Raw genomic sequence first — 20,368 nt, 5'->3', positions numbered from 1 at the left:
TATATCATCAGTGTTTAGTGACTTTCCTTATGAGAATAAAATTGTTAGAAATATGAGTGAAAAGACATGTAAGTATTTTGAATTTGGATTCAATTTAATCCCCTTCATGTAACATATAATGCTGTAATTTACGTAATAGCATTTAAAATTTTTGAATATATTAACACAAAAGGATACGGCAATGCTGTTACGGCATTCGACAAAATATGTCTCGTTTACGTATATACCAATCTCTGCAGAAGGAAGAAAATTATAGCCAATGCAGAAAATTTCTAAATTCAATTTCGCCAGATAAATTTTACATAAAATGAAAAAACAATTTTCAGTACACATAAATAATTAATTGAATGAATGTAAATTTTTACTTCAGAATACATAAACTTATTTTCAGCTCAATGTAAAACTGTTCCCACGCAAAATTTATATTATAAGAAAAAGTTAAATGTCTGTTATGTCGAATATTTCTTCACTTAGATTGCAGAGACATTCGATGTTTTATGGAAGCAGGAGACTTGAAAAATGAGCAACCCCCTCTCCGGGAATCAAACCGCGGATCTCTGGAATACGCGCCCAGCGTGCAGACCACTACACCACGAAAGCACGTCAAGAAAGCTCAAGTCTAAAATTTATGCATATTTAGTATTAATTCTATATTTTGCATATTAACATTTAAAAAATACCTGACTAAATTACCCCTGGACGGTTCTGTATAAGCCTATGGTTTGTTTGATCAAGTGCGACTCATTTGTAAAGTATTGAATGGTGTACTCGCTTGCGAAACCTTGTGAATTTTGTGTTTCTTGAAAAACCGCAATACTAAGTATGATTGCTAAATATTACATTCTTTTTAAGGGAACATTATAGTATAATAATAAGAATATTTTCTCCTGGGATATACTTTTATCAATGATATGTTATTGTAGCGCAGTTTTGCTAAATTCCTATAAATCAGTTCTAATTATTCTAAGCTGATTTACTAAGACTTGGAATGATGCTCAAGGCCGGCGCTAGACGTTTTGCCGCACGGTGCCTGCTTTACAACTTCAAAATTCTGCCGCCCAGCTCTTTCCAAAGTTCTAAAAATTTTGCGTTCTCTCAATTCTACCGCCCGGTGCGGCCGCACCGATTGCATATGATCTGGCACCGGCCCTGATGATACTAGGAATGACTAGGAAATGATAATTCTGTCATTTCCTCATAAACATGATGCTTATTAATAATTACAGATGTTTTAATTAATGACAACCTTAAAAACTGGTTGTTAGTAGCTTTAATTTTGACTCCATACACTTCAACAATTAAAAACGCCAAAAGATAAGAAGTTTCCTTGTCAGCTCTTTTTGAGTCCTTTTCTAATACTGCTAAAATTCTGCATGATATTTGTTTTAGAACTGCTAACAAAATTTTAAATACAAAAGTTATACTGCAATTTTAAGTCTGAAAAGTAATTAATTCAGACTTGAAAGCTCTTGAAACATAGAACTTGAGCTCAAAACAAAGAATAGAATTTTGCATTCATTTTTTTAATTATCGATTGTTGCTTCATTGATAACAATGTTATAAATAGTTCATTTAGAATTACACTACAATTGCTGCATTAGAATCCATATTTTTTAGTAATTATTTAAACATGAAAAATGAGAACTATAATATTTATATGTACTTTTTAATCTCCAAAGTCATAATACAGTTTTCTCATAAATAGGAAATTGACTGTTTTCAACAGTTCTCACCTCTTCGTCAAGAAACATTTCTTTTACGGTCCTAATTAAAAATTACAGAACAGCAGAACATAATCTATCTCACGAAATTTGCTAAAAAAAATTCTTTCGCATTAATTTTGAATTTTATTTAACTCAAATATATTCAATATTTCGAGTTCTGGATAATCAAATTAGCGGTATCATTCTAAAGCTTCAAAATGTAATTAAGAAGCTCAGCTTCGTTTTTAATGATTCATTTTACCACGCCACTGGGGGGAAAAAAAATATCTGAGTTTTCAGATTTTCAATTACGTCCAAAGGGCGTTTTTTTAATGTTTTGTGTGTTACCTTTATTTATTAAATATCATGTTCTTTGCACTTAAACCATGAAATTCAATTCAATAGCAATGCCACAGCATGTCTTTAGAATTTCCGATACACAGTTCCGTTAGCAAGTTAGCAAGTTTAAAATCGGAAATAGCAACATTTAACCGATAAGAAAGTCAGAACTCCTTACTACCTCGCTCGAAAAATGCAATTTTGAATAAAATGATAATTTTGCTTCTTTATTAAATTATTCTTATAACAGGGCTTGCATGAATGGATTATATTCTACTACAAGAAATTTTTTCATACCAATAAATTGGCACAGTTAGCGACAGAAAGTACAGTAAACCCTTTCTAAGATGACCACTTCATAAGGTTTTCGGCTTTTGCGAATTATAAAAATAGCTCTCAGCACCAATGTCCAAGTTCTCAGAAATACTGATTATCATAGGAAGATAATCACCAGAAGAAAGTTCACTGTTCACATTCTGAAGTGCATTATTCTATAAATGAAAGTACATTAAGCCGATTCGATTGCGTGTATGGCCGTAACTATTTATATATAGGAAAATTTTTAATATAAAATAAATATAGTGTAAAATATATGTTACCGTTAAAGCGTATAATTAAATTATTTCCTCGAATAAGTAAGTATTTGGCGGGGGAAAAACTAGCCAAGCCGGTTTAGCTAATTATTTTAAAATAACTATATTAATTAGTATAGAATATAATATTATATAAACTAACTAATGATAAATGCCGGCCAGACGGTGTAGTGGTTAGGGTCGCCAACTGCGATACCTAACGGCTTGGGTTCGAATCCAGGGGAATGCATAGTTCTAATTGTCCGTCCCTTCGTAGGAAAAAAAAGTGGCCCACCTATTAGGTGACTGCATAATAAAGTGACAACTGCTTCTGGTCAAGTCGAAGTCGGCTGAGAGACCGTCATTCATATTTAAAAAAAAAAAAAAAAAACTGAATAACAAACAAAAAATCTCAAAGGTTTCAGGTTACGTCCAAAGAGGGCGTTTTTTTTAACATTTTGTGTGCTACTTTTATTTATTAAATATCATGTTCTTAACACTTAAACCATAAAATTCATTTAAATAGCAATGTCGCAAAAGAATTTTAAAAAGAGCATATCTTTAGAAGAATTTCCGATACACAGTTCCGCGCGCTGGAGATAATTTCTTTTTTCGCATAGTGTTGCCATTCCTCGCTTTTAAATCGTTGAATTTGTTAATCAAAAATTCGGTTACAAAATATGAAAGTTTTACAAAATATGAAATAGATAATAAAACAAATTTCAAATTTGGGCTTCCAGATGCCCATATTCGCAGGAGGATTACGTCATTCAAAATTCGACGGCTGTATGTACCGTTGTTTTATCACAATGCGAGAAATATGCATATATTTATGCAGATTTTTCATTATTTAATTTCTTCGAATATAATGCAGGACTCTCTCTAACATTTGGTGGCAATAGTTTGAAAAGTGATTCGCCGTTTATAGTGATTCAACGCAAATCGCAAAACGAAAAGAATAGTCCTCCAGGATCAAAGTCTCTTTGGACTTTAAAAAAAAAAAAAAAAAAAAAAAAAAAAAAAAAACTAATGATAAACCGTTAAAGTGGAAAAAAAAAATGACACTATAAAATATCTGTCGTTTTATAGATTAACTGATGATAAACCGTTAGTGTTTAGAAAATTATATTTCATATTACGGATAGATTAAATAATAACGGAATGCATAATATAATATTATTGCTAGATTCGTTAAACCGTAATAAAAAATAACAGACTATACTACGCCTATAGTTCTGTTTAGCAGCTTTCGCGTGCCGTCTTTACTGACAATTCGTCATTTATCAACACTTTAATGTGAACAAGCTGTTAGCTTCCAGTTAAGGATGGATGAAATTTAGTTTAAAGACCGACAATCATTATTTAACAGAGGAGAAACATTTGCTCCCCGTGAATTCTTTCCTTCCGGGTGACGTGGGTCGGTTTCCTTAAGGAAACGGGTGAAGCAAACCACGGGGCAGAACATACGATTTTCCCGCAGGCAATTTGGAAAAACCTGCTATCGAAATGACCTTGCTCAGCTGCAGCCAGCTCAACGTCTTACCCTTAAAACCTCCCTCAAGAGAGCCCGCTATAACTCTGCCCGTTTGGCAGGTTTCCTCATCTCCAATCGGCGACATTATGTGGCGAGATTTAGAGTTCCTTTTTTTCCTTTCCATATTTTCCGAGTGACATTTTTTCCGTTCCTTTTTTTCCGGGGACATTCTTTCCGTTTCCCTTTTTTCCGGGTGACATTTTTTCCGCACACCCCTTTAACAATTTTCAGGTTTGAGACTAAGGAATACAAAGGAACTTTTCCTATTTTCCGCTTACTGCTAACCCTAAACTGGGGTAGGTCATGAAGTTATTATATCATAGTCGACTGCTGGAATTTTGACTTTTGCAAACACTTGAATTCAGCTATTTCAGGTGCTTCCAAGGGCCTGCTATCTGCGTCATACAGAGAATTGCGTCACTGCACCATATAGGTAGGGGGCCCTTAAAAACTTACAAGAAAACGAATTCTATTATCTACATATACTTGAAGATTCTGAAGTTAAAAGTGAACTGGAGTCAAATCAAGGCTATTCCTCAACTATATTAATGTTAACAAACGTGTAAAAGGGGTTTAACACAAAATCAAAACATATCAAAATTAAAATAAGAATTTATAGTAGTACAAATTTTAAAAACAAAAAAGAAAAGCAAAGGGAAAAAAATACAAGATAAAACATATAAAAACTATAATTAATCTTCTTTTATTGAAATTCTAATTCCGAATCCATTAAGGGAAAATGAATTAATGCTTCTATATATATGCAATGGAATCTGCTTTTTAAGTTTAAACATGTAAATGCAGTTCAGCAGGACATTTAAGGGCCCCCCTAAGCCTTCGGGCCCCTATGCGACGGCATTCCTTGCATACCCTTGTTTAAGCCACTGCTGGTTACTACCGTTGATTATAACAGCTGCGGCTACTATACTGATTGCAAGTACTATACTGCAGTCCAACTGGGATGTAAGGTTAGTGTTTGTGATTCGGAGTACCGAACCGAAGGAACTAAGCTCGAATCAAGGAGAAGGCATGGAGGTGTGTAAATATACAGTGTCTGTGCAGCATAGGGGCACTCAAAATATGCCGTAAGCTTATGTCCTCTCGAGAGGCTGAGATAGGGGAAGAGGGGTAGGAGACCCTAGGACCCGTCCCCCCGGGATGCTCTCCTCCAAACTGGGGGCGGGACTGAACAAAGTCGTACTGTCACCCGTATGGTGTCCAAGGCTCTTGACAGCGACAGGCGCACTCGTGTCTCCTAGCTGTGATGAATATCGTGGGCTTGTTCTGGTAAAAGACAAGCGAGAGAAGTCTCACAGCAACAAAAAAAGTACCATACTGATTATAAGGAACTTAATGCCTGCAACTACGTATACCTCAACGCAAACAGCTATTGATTTACCTTAAGTTTTTTTTTTCTTACCTTTCCACAATACCATATTAAGATATTGCCTCCATTACGTAGCTTTCCTTTCAATCTAATTAGAAACAAATCAACTGCAGAACAGATCATCAGCAATTAGAAACAAATCATCAGCAGAATTTTCCAAATTAATAAAACCTGGCATAAAATCATTACATTCAATTGGCATGTATACAGAATTGGCATCGGATATTACACTAAATGACCATAAAATCATTAGAGACTGGATATATAAAAATAATTTGCTATCTCTTCTTCTTTTAAGTACAATGGAATTTCAAATATCTGGACTAAGTAGCTCTATAGTAGATCCAGATATTAGAAAATTCGAAATAATATGAGTAGTTTTTCTTCTGCAGAATAAATATGTATTTACTGCAATGAAAGCACCGTAATTTTATTGTACCTCGAAGGAAGTGTGTTGTTTATGATTGCATTATAAAATCACATCTTCGTAAAATAAAATTCGTTGATACGATAAATTGGCAGATGAGAAGAATAACATTTAAAAATAGTTCTCAGCAAGTGCTGCTAATGCGAAAAACAGAATTCTGTGTTTCACATGTCGTCGTACACGGCTGATTCTAAGTGCATTCAAAAAAGCGTAAGCGTTTACATTATATACCACAGTACAATGTATTTTACAATATTACTTCTTAATAATTTAAATTTTCATTTCATATTTTAATAATATGTTGTAATTAAAAAGTGTTATAAATTACGCATACAATACACAATTTTTCATTTGTATTTTTATTCTTATGATGTTTTGTATTTCCTAATATTTTTTATTTAAAAAGAATTGTAACTTTTAATCGTATACTCTTGTGCAAGGTTTTAAGATTGCAATTGGCAGTATTGAGATCCCAATTTCGTTATTTATTTTGTTATTTTTTTTTTTAATGTATTCTAACAACTATGAGTATTAACAATAAACCTCAAAACTAATAAAATTATACATCAGAATCTATACAACGTACAAGGCTGATAAATAGTAAATGACTGCAGTCAGGGCCGACGCTAAGCACATTTGTCAATCCGTGCAATATCAGAGGCTTGTAAATGGGCTCCCATTGCCTGTCTAAATTCTAAAATTTTGCAGTTTCTAAATCCTGTCCCCCTGGCGCAGACGCACGAGTTCATAGGCGCTAGCGCCGGCCCTGACTGAAAGCACGTTATGTAGTATAAGATAAAAAAAAAAAGATTTACCTGCCATGAAGGTGGTACATAAGGCTGATCGATTACTGACCATCATTCAAGGAACCTTTGTCATTTTTCCGCTACTTTTAGCATGTCACGCGATAATCGCAAGGAGAGTTTTAAAAGTTTCACTTCATGTTGATACTGCGCCATCTGGTGGTACATCTGGTGGTACGTCTGGTGGCCTGATAAGCCACCGGCAGACAAAATTTTAATTGAAGCTCCACTTACATAAATTGCTTTTAATGAAATCTTAAATAATGTCCCTAAAAAATTTTATGAATGATAGAGAATACGAATATTAATACAATAATAATTGTAAATGAAAAACTGGTATATAAACAAAAAATTGCAGTTATTTATCAACCTTTTTATTATTATTATTTATTTATTTATTTATTTTTTGTTGTTGTTGTTGTTTCAGAAAACTGATCAATAACATCTTCTGAGTCTAGTCATTCGACAGTAGCAAGCATAACTGAAGATTTTCCTACTCTTTTTTTGAATTTTTTAAATAAAACTGATTTTTAAATAGAGGAATATCTCTTTTCTTTTTCCATTCCTTACGCGCACAGTTGAATAAATTCTTAAAACTATTTCGGTAACAATAAAAGCAAATGCAGTGTTGTTATTTTTTATAAAGTAGTATATATTTTTACATAGACTCAAATTTTGTTTTAACACATTAAAATAAATTTTCTCAGTTTATCATCTAGTCCTTCGATATCAATAGCACTGATGTAAATATTCTTTTGTGTCATTTGCGTTATCCTATAAATTCATTAAATCTTCCAGATATGTAAAAAACATTCGAAATATTTTGTTAATTTCTTGATATTTTGTATTTCGTATTAATTTCGCTACAAATTTTGTCACAAAAAGTTTATTAGGTCGTATTTACATTAAAATCTGATAGACTAGTTAAACTGATATCGTCCACTTGGTTTTCATCAAATAATTATATTCGTTAAATAATCGTTTTCTTGGACTTTCTTGAATATGAATTGCGGTAAGCTTTGTAGCAAGCTGATACAGATAGTTAATTTTTTTTTTTTTTTTTTTTTTTTTCTTTCTTATGAAGAGTGGATTATTCGGGATTCGATTAGTGTTTTGTGCTATGGTGTGCGTTGTGGGTGTTAAGCCTAACACGTGCTAGTGTCAGCAATGGATCCGAAGGATTACCCGCCGCTTCCTTCGCCCGAGGTTATGAACGTTAGTAAAGAAAATCTCTCTGGTTTACCCGAGGAGATATGTGCGTAGGAAAAGGTTGGAGTCAGCTATTAAACAAGGATTGTTACGATGCGGAGGATTATCAACTCGCGCTTCAGCAAGTTCTGCTTCTGAATGTTGCAGTTCATGTAGATGAGCAGTTAACGGAAGATGATCTCAATACATTATCCAGTGAGGAGGATAAGCAAAAACGTCTGGATATACACCAAAAAAGGAGTGGAATAGCCAAAAGACAGTCTTTGTTATTTCAGGGTAAGTGCGACGTTTTTAGTGCCCAAAATCCTAGTATTGCAAATTTATCTTGTGATAAGTTGAAGGTGAATGTTGTTAAGCATGTCCCTAAGATGCAGGTTATATCTACTGTTAATTCTGCTAACTGTAATGATACTATATCAAGTGTAAAAAATGTTAGTGATAAATCTGGTGCAATTGCACAAACTCCTAGCAGAGAAAAAACAAAAATTTTGCTTAAACGGCCTTCGAAAAAAGGAAAAAGATGTGTGAGCGAAATTAACGATTCAGAAGGCTTTACACAGCCGCGTAATACGGCTCGGCCTACTAAATTAGTCAAAGCTAATGCAGAAATTAATGTTAGCAATAAATTTGATAAGCTAGGTGAAAATGCTAATGCAGATAATACTGCCACTAATAATGATATGGAAGTTAGTGAAGAGAATGAGGTTATGAAGAGAATGTTGAAATGCAACAACCGAAGGTGAAACCGATAATGGTGAAGCCTCCAATTAAATTTTCGGATTTCTCTAAAAAATTGAGGGCTGAAACTAATTTAGATTTTGCAGCTAAAGTTACTGGCGAGTTTTTAAAAGTTTTTCCGAAAACGGAAAATGATCACCGTTAGATAACAAAATATTTGGATGAAAAAAGTGTAGATCATTATTTAATTACCAGAAAGATGGATAGGCCCATCAAAATAGTTGTAAGAGGTTTACCTATCGATTGCCCCTCAGATGACATTTTTGAAGAGCTGGTTAATTTAAAGTATAAACCTCGAAAAGTTACCCAAATGCACAGAACCAAATCTAAGGCTCCTTGCCTTTGTTTCAGATTCATTTAGAGAATGTACCAGGGGTGCAATCTATTTATGATGTTAAAAAACTGCTATGTTTCTTTGTTGAAATACATCCTTATAAAGTGCGTGGAAATGTTGTGCAGTGTCACAACTGCCAACACTTCCACCACAGTAGTGAAAATTGCAAACTACAACCAAGATGTGTGAAATGTGCTGGTGCACATCGTACTGATAAATGTAATGTTAAAAAATTAGACTCTGCTATTTGTTGTAATTGCCTGCAAGAAGGACACACCGCCAATTATCGCGGATGTCTGAAATTCCCCCGACGCATAGTCGGAAATAAAACTGTGAATAAGAGTGCAAACTCAGAAAATGTAAATAATAGTGTTAAAATGCCTAGTACTTCTAATGCAAATTTGAGTTATTCTGCTGTTGCCTCCGGGTGCAGTTATGCTAGTGTAGCCAAGGGTGACGTTCAAAGATCTGTAAATACTGTTAATAATTTTAATGTTGATATGCATAAACAGACTGTCAGCAGTGGTGGTGCTGCTAGTGCTACTGTTGGTTCGGGTATGTTTATGGACTTTCTCAAAATAATCAAAGAGGTGTGTGATGTTTTTAAAGGCACCACAGTTATGAATGTTTTTCAAAAAATCTCGGCAGCCATGCCTGAATTGCGGACTGCGGAGCATTCAATCGATAAGTTGTTTATATTATTTAATGTTTTTGACAGTGTTTTTTCCAATGTTGAATAATTATGTATAGTGTAAACAATAGGTACTTAAGTATTATTACTTGGAACGCAAATGGTTTGTTCCGTAAGATTAATGAATTGCGGGATTTTGCAAGTGAGCACAGTCCCGACTTATTTTTCCTACAAGAACACAAGCTTGACTCTAAAATACCATTGTGTGTGGCAAGTTACTATACCTTTTAAATTAAATACCAAGTCGCACAGAAGTACTACCGCTCCTCGCCCACGTGGAGGTGGCACTGCACTTCTTGTCAAACGCTGCATTCCCCATTATCACGTGAACATTCCACAGCTCTCAGCTGTAGAGGCCACAGCTATCTGCATCACAACAGACACTAACACTCCATACACTTTTGTCTCCACCTACATTCCTCCCATGAGACCTGTGGCTGTCGTTCAGGCAGACCTTGAAATTCTACTCACACTTGGTACACATGTTATTATTGGTGGAGACTTGAACGCAAGACACCGCGCATGGAACTGCTACACTTCTAATGCAACAGGCAGACTGATTTATTCCTTGGCCGCGTCGGCACGGTTTAAATTGGCAGTTCCAAGTACCCCAACACGGTATGCTGCTGGGTCCACCGCAATTATTGATTTTTTCCTGTTGCGGAACACCAGTTCTCCACTGGATATTTCCGTACTGGACGAACTTTCAAGTGATCATAATCCTGTTAGGATTATTCTGGACCTCAACAGATATATTACATCAGACGGCAGGGCCTTTCGTACAGACTGGCAGGTCTTTGCCAAAGCCCTCTCCAACACCCAGTACACTTTACCCACGATACACAAGGGGAGTGACATTGATAGTTTGGTCAAGGACCTCACTGAAAATATACAAAATGCTTATGCCAAAGCACAAGTTGAAGTTAAACCTGGTATGAAACACAAGCCTCAAGAGCTCAGATTATTGATTAAAGAGAGAAATGCTGCAAGACGAGCGTATCAACGTACCAGACACCGTGTTGATAAAAGGAACTTCAATCGCCTGTGCGAAGCGGTCAAGTTTCTTACAAATAAACTTTCGCAAGATCGCTGGACTAACTACCTCAGATCTCTTTCTGCAGAGGATAACTCCTTGTGGAAAGCAGTGAAGAGGTACAAAAAATGCTATAACGCCATTCCGCCCCTTCACGGCCCTCAACGGATCCATTCCACCGGAACTGAGAAAGCAGAACTTTTAGCTCAGCATCTGGAATCTCAGTTCTGCATTAACAACATTTCAGACTCAGACACTGAACAGCTTATTGCTGACTTCCACTCCAGTTTTACAACACAGCCATGCACAGACAACATTATCTCAGCCATACCATCGGAGATCTGTCTCTATATCATGCGAATTGCGAAAAGGAAGAGCCCTGGAGTAGACGGGGTCACAAATGAGATGATCAAGCACTTCCCTGTCAAGATAATACTCTACTTCACTAAGTTAGTGAATATCATACTACGATGGCAATACTTCCCAACTTGTTGGAAAACTGCCAAGATTGTCACTCTGCTAAAGTCCAACACGCCTGCGACTGCTCCTGAGAGTTACCGAGCAATCAGTTTGCTAAGCTCAATTAGCAAAATCGTGGAAGCAGTTATTCTCCATAGACTAAACATCTTTCTGGATGAGCAGAAGATCCTCATACCCTATCAATTTGGGTTCAGGCGTAAGCACTCGACAACGCATCAAATCTACAGAGTTGTTAAGTTAATAAGCAGTGGGATGCAACAACATCGTGTCACTGGTGGACTTTTCTTAGATCTCGCCAAAGCCTTCGATAGAGTATGGCTGGATGCCCTCATATACAAATTACACAACCTGGGACTCCCAGGCTACATCACAAACATAATTAAATCCTACCTAACCGGTAGACACTTTGTCGTTCATGTTTCTGGTTCATTATCCACAAACCGGCCTATACGGGCTGGTTTTCCACACTGGTGATCCCCTCTGGGCCCTACCCTATTCAATATTTAAGTGAACGACATCCCCACTACACACAACACAACACTAGCCATGTATGCAGACGACACAGCGATCCTTACGCAAAGTGCATTTGTTAGTTCAGCAATACAACAGCTACAACACCACATCCACTCGCTAGAGACTTGGCTGACCAAATGGAAAGTCAAAGTGAATGTCGACAAGACACATGCCCTACTGTTTACTACTAAGAAGAATTTCCCGACTCAGCTGCAAATGTATGGTGTGGACATTCCCTGGGTCAAGCAGGTCCCTTATCTTGGGGTGATCCTCAGTAAATCTCTTACATGGAACCCACACGTTACACATATTCTCAGGAAGTTTCGAGCTAGTAAAGCTTCACTCTTCCCCTTAATTGCTCGAAACAGTGTTCTATCTATTGATAATAAGTTGCTCATTTACAAAACCATGTTGCGTCCAATTCTTAGTTATGCATGCCCCGTCTGGGCATACTCGTGCAAAAGTTTGAGAAGGCAGTTACAAGCTGCCCAAAACGGGGTACTGCGTATGATAGGTAATGCCCCCTGGTACATTCGGAATAGCCAAATTCGTAAAGAGTTAAGAATAGAGGATCTTTGTGGTTTGTATTGCCGCCTATCTAGGGCATTTTATGATAAACAACTTCTGGACAATCCTGTGGTTGTTAACTATTGTTATGATACTAGGGACCCCAATTTCAGTAAACGCCCAAGGGCGATCCTAAATGTTAGTAATGTGTAATTTTGTATCTGTGTTATGCAAATTGTTGCTCAGATTCTTTATTGTATATTGTTCTTTTTTCCTCCCGATTGCTTTTTGTTTTTACTAGTGGCACTAAGGCGTCCCACTTCGTATTTTGTTTCTCTTGTGTGTACATGTATTCTTCTGTGAAATAGTTGTTAAAAAAATAGTTAATTATGTATGGATTAGTAATTAGGTATTTAAGGGAAAAAATAATGTATTTAACTATTAGCAATTATGAATTTAAACTCTTGCTCATTTAATTATTTAGCACATTCAGTTATATTTCTCATAATTCGAAACTTTTATCATGTTATTCGATGAGGGGTAGGGCTATGGCGCCCAGGCACCCTGGTGGTTAAGCACCGTAGTTCAACATCTAATTTTGTTCTAATAGTTAAATTATTACTAGGTTAAAAATGGAGAAGTAAAATTTTAGTAGAGATGGCTTTGATTCAAACACAGTTTTATTGTTGGATTTCAAAACAATGTAGTTTGTATTTTGTATTTACTTTACTTTAATTTTATACTTTAATTTTACAATACTTATTACTTTTACCTTTTGGCCACTAATAATTCATAATATTATTATGAATAATAATTGTTAATTTAATTACTAATAATTGTTAGTTTGGTTTCATGGGAGTGGCAGCAGGGAAATTCTTGGAATTAGGTAAATATGTTTCTGTAGTTAGTTAGGCTTATTGAAGATTAATTATATGTTACATACCTGAGTGATGTTTTATTAAATAAATGAATACTTTAGAGTATAGTAGTCTCTTTAGAGTCCTTGATACGCTGGTAGCGTAATAGTTTGACGCGTAAGCGAACATTTATTTCGTATTTAAAACAGGTTCACATATAATCACAACTGTGCAGTTTACATCATTTTAGACAAAGGCAATAAATCTTGGCTAAAAGATGAAAAGATTCAAGATCTACTCAGTAATATTATTGATCACATCGCAAAAATTAAGGAAGCAAAAACTTGCAGCAGGCTTCAAAGCAGCAATGTTCCTGATAAAAATCGCAGAAGAATAAATTTGAACTTTTATGATACCCTCGCAGAGACGATGGATAAATGAACTTTATCTTATTTTTCAAAAAACTTCAAATTTCCGTCATTTCATACTTTCCTGTCTCAAGATGCTTCCGTCGGAGTCAGTACTTGGGTGGGTGACCACTCACGTGACTGGCATCGACCATTCAACTGTCGACAATTAGAGAGGAGGAGCTTTACTAAGACCTACTAAGGTCGCCGCTTTTTCGGATGGCCCAAACTGTCCTTTTACTATCGATAGGCAGCTTTTTGCCACCGATAATGAAATGGCCGTTGTTTATCGATTACGAAGATTTTAATGTTTGGATTCGTGTATAAACTTTGTCAGAAGAAAAATTAATATCGCGAAACCTTGCAATTTAAAGGAATACTTTGCAGACACGAAGTAGAAACTGTTAAAAAAATTTGCTTATTATTATAGAAAATCATAACCATTCGATGATAAGAGTATGTTACGAAGTATGTTATATATCATACGAGTTATGAAAGTAAATGTAAAGATAATGTATGTATGTATGTGAAGTAAATAAAATCCTCTAGAACGCAAACACTTTATTTGGTTATCTAGTTGAAAGTTTGGCCATTTTGTTCTTAAGTATTTATCAACATAAATTTTTATTAATTTTATTGCCTAAGATCTGGTTGATGTTTCCAGATCTGGTCCAAGTTAAAAAAAGAAAAAAATGTTTATAGACGTTCATATTCATTAATTTTGTTGTATAACGTGTAATAGAACTCTGTTTGATTTTTATTTGGTTTCATTGACAGCTATTGCATGCTTTTTTTTTTTTTTTTTTTTTAAGTAGCTGATGCTTTACAAAACCTTCCATACTATATTAAACATTAAACAGGGTATACTATGATAGATTTGAAAATTTTTATTGTTTCTTCAGAAACTCAAGAATTGCCTCAATGACTACTGTATTTTTCATCCTGTCTTATTGTATAAATGCAGTCTGTTAATTTGAAATATAATAATTTAACAGTGAATGTGTAAAGAAAATCCATTCTTTAGTTTTATAACGAGCAACGTTTTTCAAAATAATCTTATAATTAAAACAGGTTTTCTGAAGTGTATTTATTTCTTTAGTGATGTATAAGTCAATGCTACTTAGCTTGTATAATATTACTGTCTATTTTGACTGATACCAGTAGGCTAGCAGATAAGATAGCTGAACATTGGATGTTTGATCCAGGTACAAATACTGGTGAACGGGATAGCTGATTTTCCTGTTTTTCCTTATGTATTATGTGAATACAAGTCAATTTCTCATAGAAATACCTTCTCAAAGGCATCCTTTACCTAAGGTACATAGCTCTTACTGTAGTTACCTTGTTTTGTGTAACTTAGCATAGCCGTCAAAACCTTAATAATTTTAATACAAAATAACAAAAAAAATTTTTTGCTACCATATTACCATAACAAATTTCACAGGATGCACCAAACTGTGTCAACCATGTGTATGTGCATATAACAATTCTTCAGTTTTTAATAAGCAGCATCACCATTTTTGTATGGTGGTTTTTTTTTTTTTTTTTTTTGTGTGTGTGTGTGTGTGTGTGTGTGTATTTATCCAAGTTACAATGATTTTTATAACTCATTTTTATTTTTATAACAAATCATACTTTTTTAAATGTGAAATTAATTTTAAAATATGCACTTGTGGAATTTGTCTGCAATGGATGAAATAGTGGTGTGAATAAAATTCTGAAAAATAAAGCTGTATCAAATTGTAAAGTTACAGAAGAATGGAATTTGCTATGTTAGTTGAATTTAAATTACCCGGAATCTTTCTCCCTTCGCTGTTGCTATACCACCAAAAGAAAGCCAATTATGAACAGCATCCTGCAAACAAAAACTTGCTTGTAACAAGGTTTATTGATTGATTGGTACAGACTTTAATGGCATATTTGTTACCAAATGAATCTAAAGCAAACCAGTATGAAGGGTAGTTTTACAGGTTAACTTGTTTTCAAATTAGCAACTCTGTAAAAGGGATCATCCAGCTGTACTGACACTACATGTTCTTTCTCATTGCTTGTTATTTGGTTGTAACAGGCAGTTAAGATAAAAACACTTGTAACACTGCTTAATTTTTATGTATGGTAGCCCAGTTACATGACAACATTTTTCCACTACTTTTTTTACACTGTAATCTTGGTTTAGAAAGTTATTTACCAAGATTTTGGGATGTTGTATAGGAATATCATATGGAACAACTACAGCCAAATGTATTGTTTCAGAAGAGAGTATATACTCTTACTGAATCTTTTCCTGCACTTATTGTTTGATTTGATATTTCCTGTATAGTGGAATGACCATCATGACAACATAGCGTCCTGTAGCTCTTTCTATATAATTCCATTCAGATATTCACACTTTTATTTTTGTAAGTTAATGCAGAAGACAGTACATATTTACATCTATTTCTGATACTTCCAATTTTAAGGAATAATCATGGAGTCTATACTGTTACATAGAAGATGCTAAAAAAATACTTAACAGGGAGTTTAACATTATTCATGCAACAAAGGAGCTGAAGTTTATTGCATTTTTAACAATATGTTAAAACTCATACAAACATTTATTTCTTTTATTATAGATGTAAATCAATGACCAGTTCCTAAAGTATTGAAAGATAAAAGTCAAGGAAAAATTTCTCAGTTCAGAGTGCCAAAGTATTTTGTTAATATTGATAAAATTCAATTAAAAAAAGATTACTCATGTTATTATGTAAAATTGATGCTAAAATTCTATATTAGAAACAAGTATCGATTAATTGTGTTAGGTAGAATTAATAAACAGTCAGGCGGAAATTTATTAAATGCATAAAACATAACAAAAGCCAGGGCTGTATTTATTCCTCCATTTAAAAAATTGTGGCTTTTCTATCCAACTGTCTTCAAATCTGTAAATTCAGAAAAAACTCTAAAATTGTAATTTTTTAGAGAGAAGCATTTCCATCCTCAAAAAAATAAATGTTAAAAAAGAATTGAAATACAAAATTTGTGCATTTTATGCAGAAAGTGAAAAGAAAATCATTATTTCATTATAATGTTAATCATAAAAACAGATCTGCTTAATATTTTTTGTAACAAAAACTTAAAGAAATATTTTTATTCTATTGCATGTCCAGTGATATTAAAAATAGTTTTAAATTTTGATTTTAACTTGAAGATGCCCCAGAGGAGTTGCACGATATCTAAAATTTCTCTGAAACTTAGTTTGAAAACCTTCAAACTACTTGAAAACTTCAAATTATGTGAAAAAAGAAATGTAGATGTAAACAGCAGTGATTAAAAAGTTTTAACGACCAAAATATTTTCATTCCATCAGATTATTTGTTTATTTTGAAGAAGACATTGTAGAGACATTAGGATTTTTTTGGAAGCTGAGAGACGTGAAAAATGAGCAATGCCCTCTCCGCGACTAGAACCATGGACCTCCCGAATATGTGCCGAGGCATGCTACGAAGGCAGGAGAAATACCTTATAAAACAATCCGATAATGAGATAACAAGTAGAAGATAAGAATTTTTTTCTTCTGTAAAATTTAAAAAAAAAAAATTCATATTGCATATATACAAGCCTATACCATAAATTATAAGTATATAAAATTCTTGGATTATCTAATGGGGGGGAAGTAATAAATGTAAATATTAATATATAAGAAGTAATAAATGTAAATATTTCAATAAATGAATAGATAAAAAATGGCCTTAAACAACCTCATGTTTAAATTACTTGGAGAAATTAATGCCAACAAAAACATTATTATTGAAACAAATGTAGATAATAAACACAAATTGCCTAATGTATTTAATTTGAATATCTGAATCACAGAATTTTCAAATAGAAAGGTTTCACTGAATAATGACCGGGTAAAAGATAAGTTATTATGATGGAATTAGCCTTTGGGTATCGGAAATGGACATGTAGTTGAAGAACGAAAGCTTGCTTTAAATTACAGAGATTTCTAATACATTAATTTAATATATTTTTAAAAATATTTTAATAATATAATACTTTTCTAATACATTTATTTTATTATCCAAAATTATTTTCTAATTAACAGAAAGGTACGGCGTAAGTTTCAGTGATTAATTATCAGAAAGGCTTCTTCTGAATGGTTTAATAATAATAATACAAGGAAATAAGCTTATTTTACACATGCCTTATGGCATAAGAAAAGGAACTTTTGAAATATATTAAAAACTAAAAAGATTTACATATACCATAGAAATGATTTTTAACTCTAAACAAAATTACTGGTTATCGTTTCGGAAACAAAATTCAATACTTGCCCATAGTAAGACAAACTTGTGAAAGATTTTTTGCCAAACTGCAAATCATTGCGTAAGGAAGAAAATTTCCAAAAGCCATTTTGAAATTTTTAATAATATGACTAATAATCATAAGATACTACTTTTTGATCCATAACATGGGATGTTTGAACTAACTAAGAAAAAACTTTAAATTGCATCAGTATTATAACGAGCTAATAAATTTTAAATCACAAAAATACAGTGAACATATGTAAGAGAGCCAGACACAGCTGCTATAAAAATATTTCTACGGAAGTGGTTGTCTTAGGGAGGGGATAATTGATGCCAATGTTGTTAAATTACCACTTTTGTCGTCCTGGTACAGTTTTCTGTCTACACATTTTGAATCTGAAATAATGCATTCAGCACGGCATGCACACTGGGTGTAAGGAAAGAGAAGCAACAGAAAGAAACTGGAGAGTATGGTTAAATGATAAAAACCAAATCCTTAATACCACTATTGACAGAAAGAGACTAAAATGCAAATAAGAAGCAAATTTCCTTAAAAGCTAACAATGAAGAAGGATTAAAATTAGAATCAATGGTTAAAACCATGGGATTTTTATTGATATAAAACATCAAATGCCAAATGAAGTGGTGTCCCCCCCCCAGTATAATTTTTCGATGTGGAGAAATGGAAAACATGATTTTTTTTTAACTAGCAATCGTAAGCAATGCAGAATTTATTAATTTTTCTTTGAACATAATTTTGTGTTGTTCAGTACAAAATTTAGGTCACGCATCTCTGCTGTTTGCGGGAAACTTAAAAAAGAACTCTGTGAACATAATTAAAAAAAAAAAAAAATACGGGTCACTAAAATAAATAAAAATTCAGATTCTTTTCTTGTGTTCTAACATATGTAATTATTACTTCAGTAGATTCTAATATTTATTTTATAATCATGCATTATTACTACTTAGGCAACAATACAGACATATATAAATTTACTGTCATTACATGCACAATTGCTGTTTTTTATTAACAAGAGAATTGAGCAAAGCATATCAATACTTTTGTATCAGCAATATGAGTAAGTTTCTGTTTATTAAGACTTTTAAAGTCCTCAAGATGAATTAATTCGAATAATGGAAATAATTGACTGTAGCATAGAGATTTATTCATATTGCGTCCACTCTCGTATACAGCAAGAAAAAAAAAATAAATATGAAGAGCGGTCCTTATCAATTCCGCAAGATTTTCCATATACAATCTTACCACAATTCCACATAAAACGTAAACAAAGTATCTGTTGCATAATCGAGAAAATATTGTTAAGAATTTTATTATTACTATTTTTATTATTATTGTCTATTTTTCAAAAGTGTGTTTTTGTTTTATCATTGTGTGAAGTTGTAACTATATGTCTTTTCTTGTGTGGCAACAACGCTTCTGTAATTCTTCAATTTGAACTTTTGAATGTGTGCCAAGTTTGATGGCGTAATGCTCTGGTGAGAGCGTCGATTGTTTGTGTAGATGAAACATGTTGTTTCAGAACGTTATTTCTTTAAAATATGTAAAATAAATGTTTTGTTTTCTGAACTCGGATTATGCAAACGTTATTTAGTTTCAACATAAAAGTTTGGCGTCCGTTTGACAGGACGTTTGTGTGATTTCGAGTAGTTTTGATTTAGGCGTTTTGTTAAAATGGAATTGTTAAAGGCAAAACGTAAAAGTGAACGTACTTCGTTTACGTTAACTACGAAGATTGTGGAAGAAGAATTGCCTACTTGTACGGATCCTGAGAGATTGCAAGTGTTGTAGGGGCAACTAATTGACAAATTTGAACGCTTGGACAGTACTCAAAGCAGTGTTTTAGAACAAACCAAGGAAGCTGATTTCGAAAATGAATTTAATACGGCTGAAGGATACAGAGATTCCTTTATAGCTTTAAAGGTGAAACTTCAGAATAAAATTGGACAATTGAATTCGATGAATGTTACTACAGATATTGCTTCAGTTTCGATTTCGGATCCTAAAGAAAATAAAAACAGGAAATTCAAACTTCCTAAGCTTGAGCTGAAAAAATTTTCTGGAGATGCAAGAGAATTTTTAGGCTTTTGGAGCCAATTCTCCAAAATTCATGAAGATGCGGATATTGTGCCGGAAGATAAATTTTTGTACTTAGTGCAAAGTGCAGTCAGTACCTGGCTCAAAGGCAGCTCAACTTTTGAACAGTTTTCCTGTTACCGCCGCGAATTATCCTAAAGCTATCGAGCAGCTGAAAGAAAGATTTGGTAGAGAAGACCTTCTGGTGCAGATCTATGTAAGAGATTTGTTTGGGCTTCTTACAAAGAATGCTACAACAGGCAGAACGGCGTCAGACTTAGGAGTACTTTATGATAGTATAGAAAGTAAATTACGAGCGCTGGAAAGCTTAGGACGCACCAAGGAAAAGTTTGCTGATTTCTTGGGACCTTTAGTGGAGTCGTGCCTACCTGAGAATATTCTACGTGCCTGGGAGCGCAGTCGAACTTCTGAACAGGGACAGGAAAAGAGTTC

General features: G+C 33.8%; 1 protein-coding gene across 6 annotated transcripts in view; it reads right to left on the bottom strand.

Moving 5' to 3' along the window:
• LOC118190586 (uncharacterized) overlaps window positions 1-6,905 on the bottom strand; it is a 228,101-nt gene extending 221,196 nt beyond the window's left edge. For 5 of the 6 annotated variants that reach the window (XM_085825327.1, XM_085825338.1, XM_085825331.1 and 2 more), the window contains exon 1: window positions 6,778-6,905. Coding sequence is in view for 1 of the 6 variants with exons in the window: in XM_085825336.1 (XP_085681462.1) it covers window positions 6,778-6,797 (20 nt within the window). In the remaining 5 variants the exon portion in view is untranslated. The remainder of the gene's footprint in view (window positions 1-6,777) is intronic. The other variant, XM_085825336.1, reaches the window with a different exon arrangement.
• Window positions 6,906-20,368: the final 13,463 nt, after the last annotated feature.

This window comes from Stegodyphus dumicola, chromosome 10 (genome assembly GCF_044657685.1).
Source record: "Stegodyphus dumicola isolate Sdum_Otavi_A_Nest chromosome 10, ASM4465768v1".
NCBI classification, from domain to species: domain Eukaryota; kingdom Metazoa; phylum Arthropoda; class Arachnida; order Araneae; family Eresidae; genus Stegodyphus; species Stegodyphus dumicola.
The sequence above is the reverse complement of the archived record's forward strand: the minus strand, read 5'-3'. Positions and strand labels throughout refer to the sequence as shown.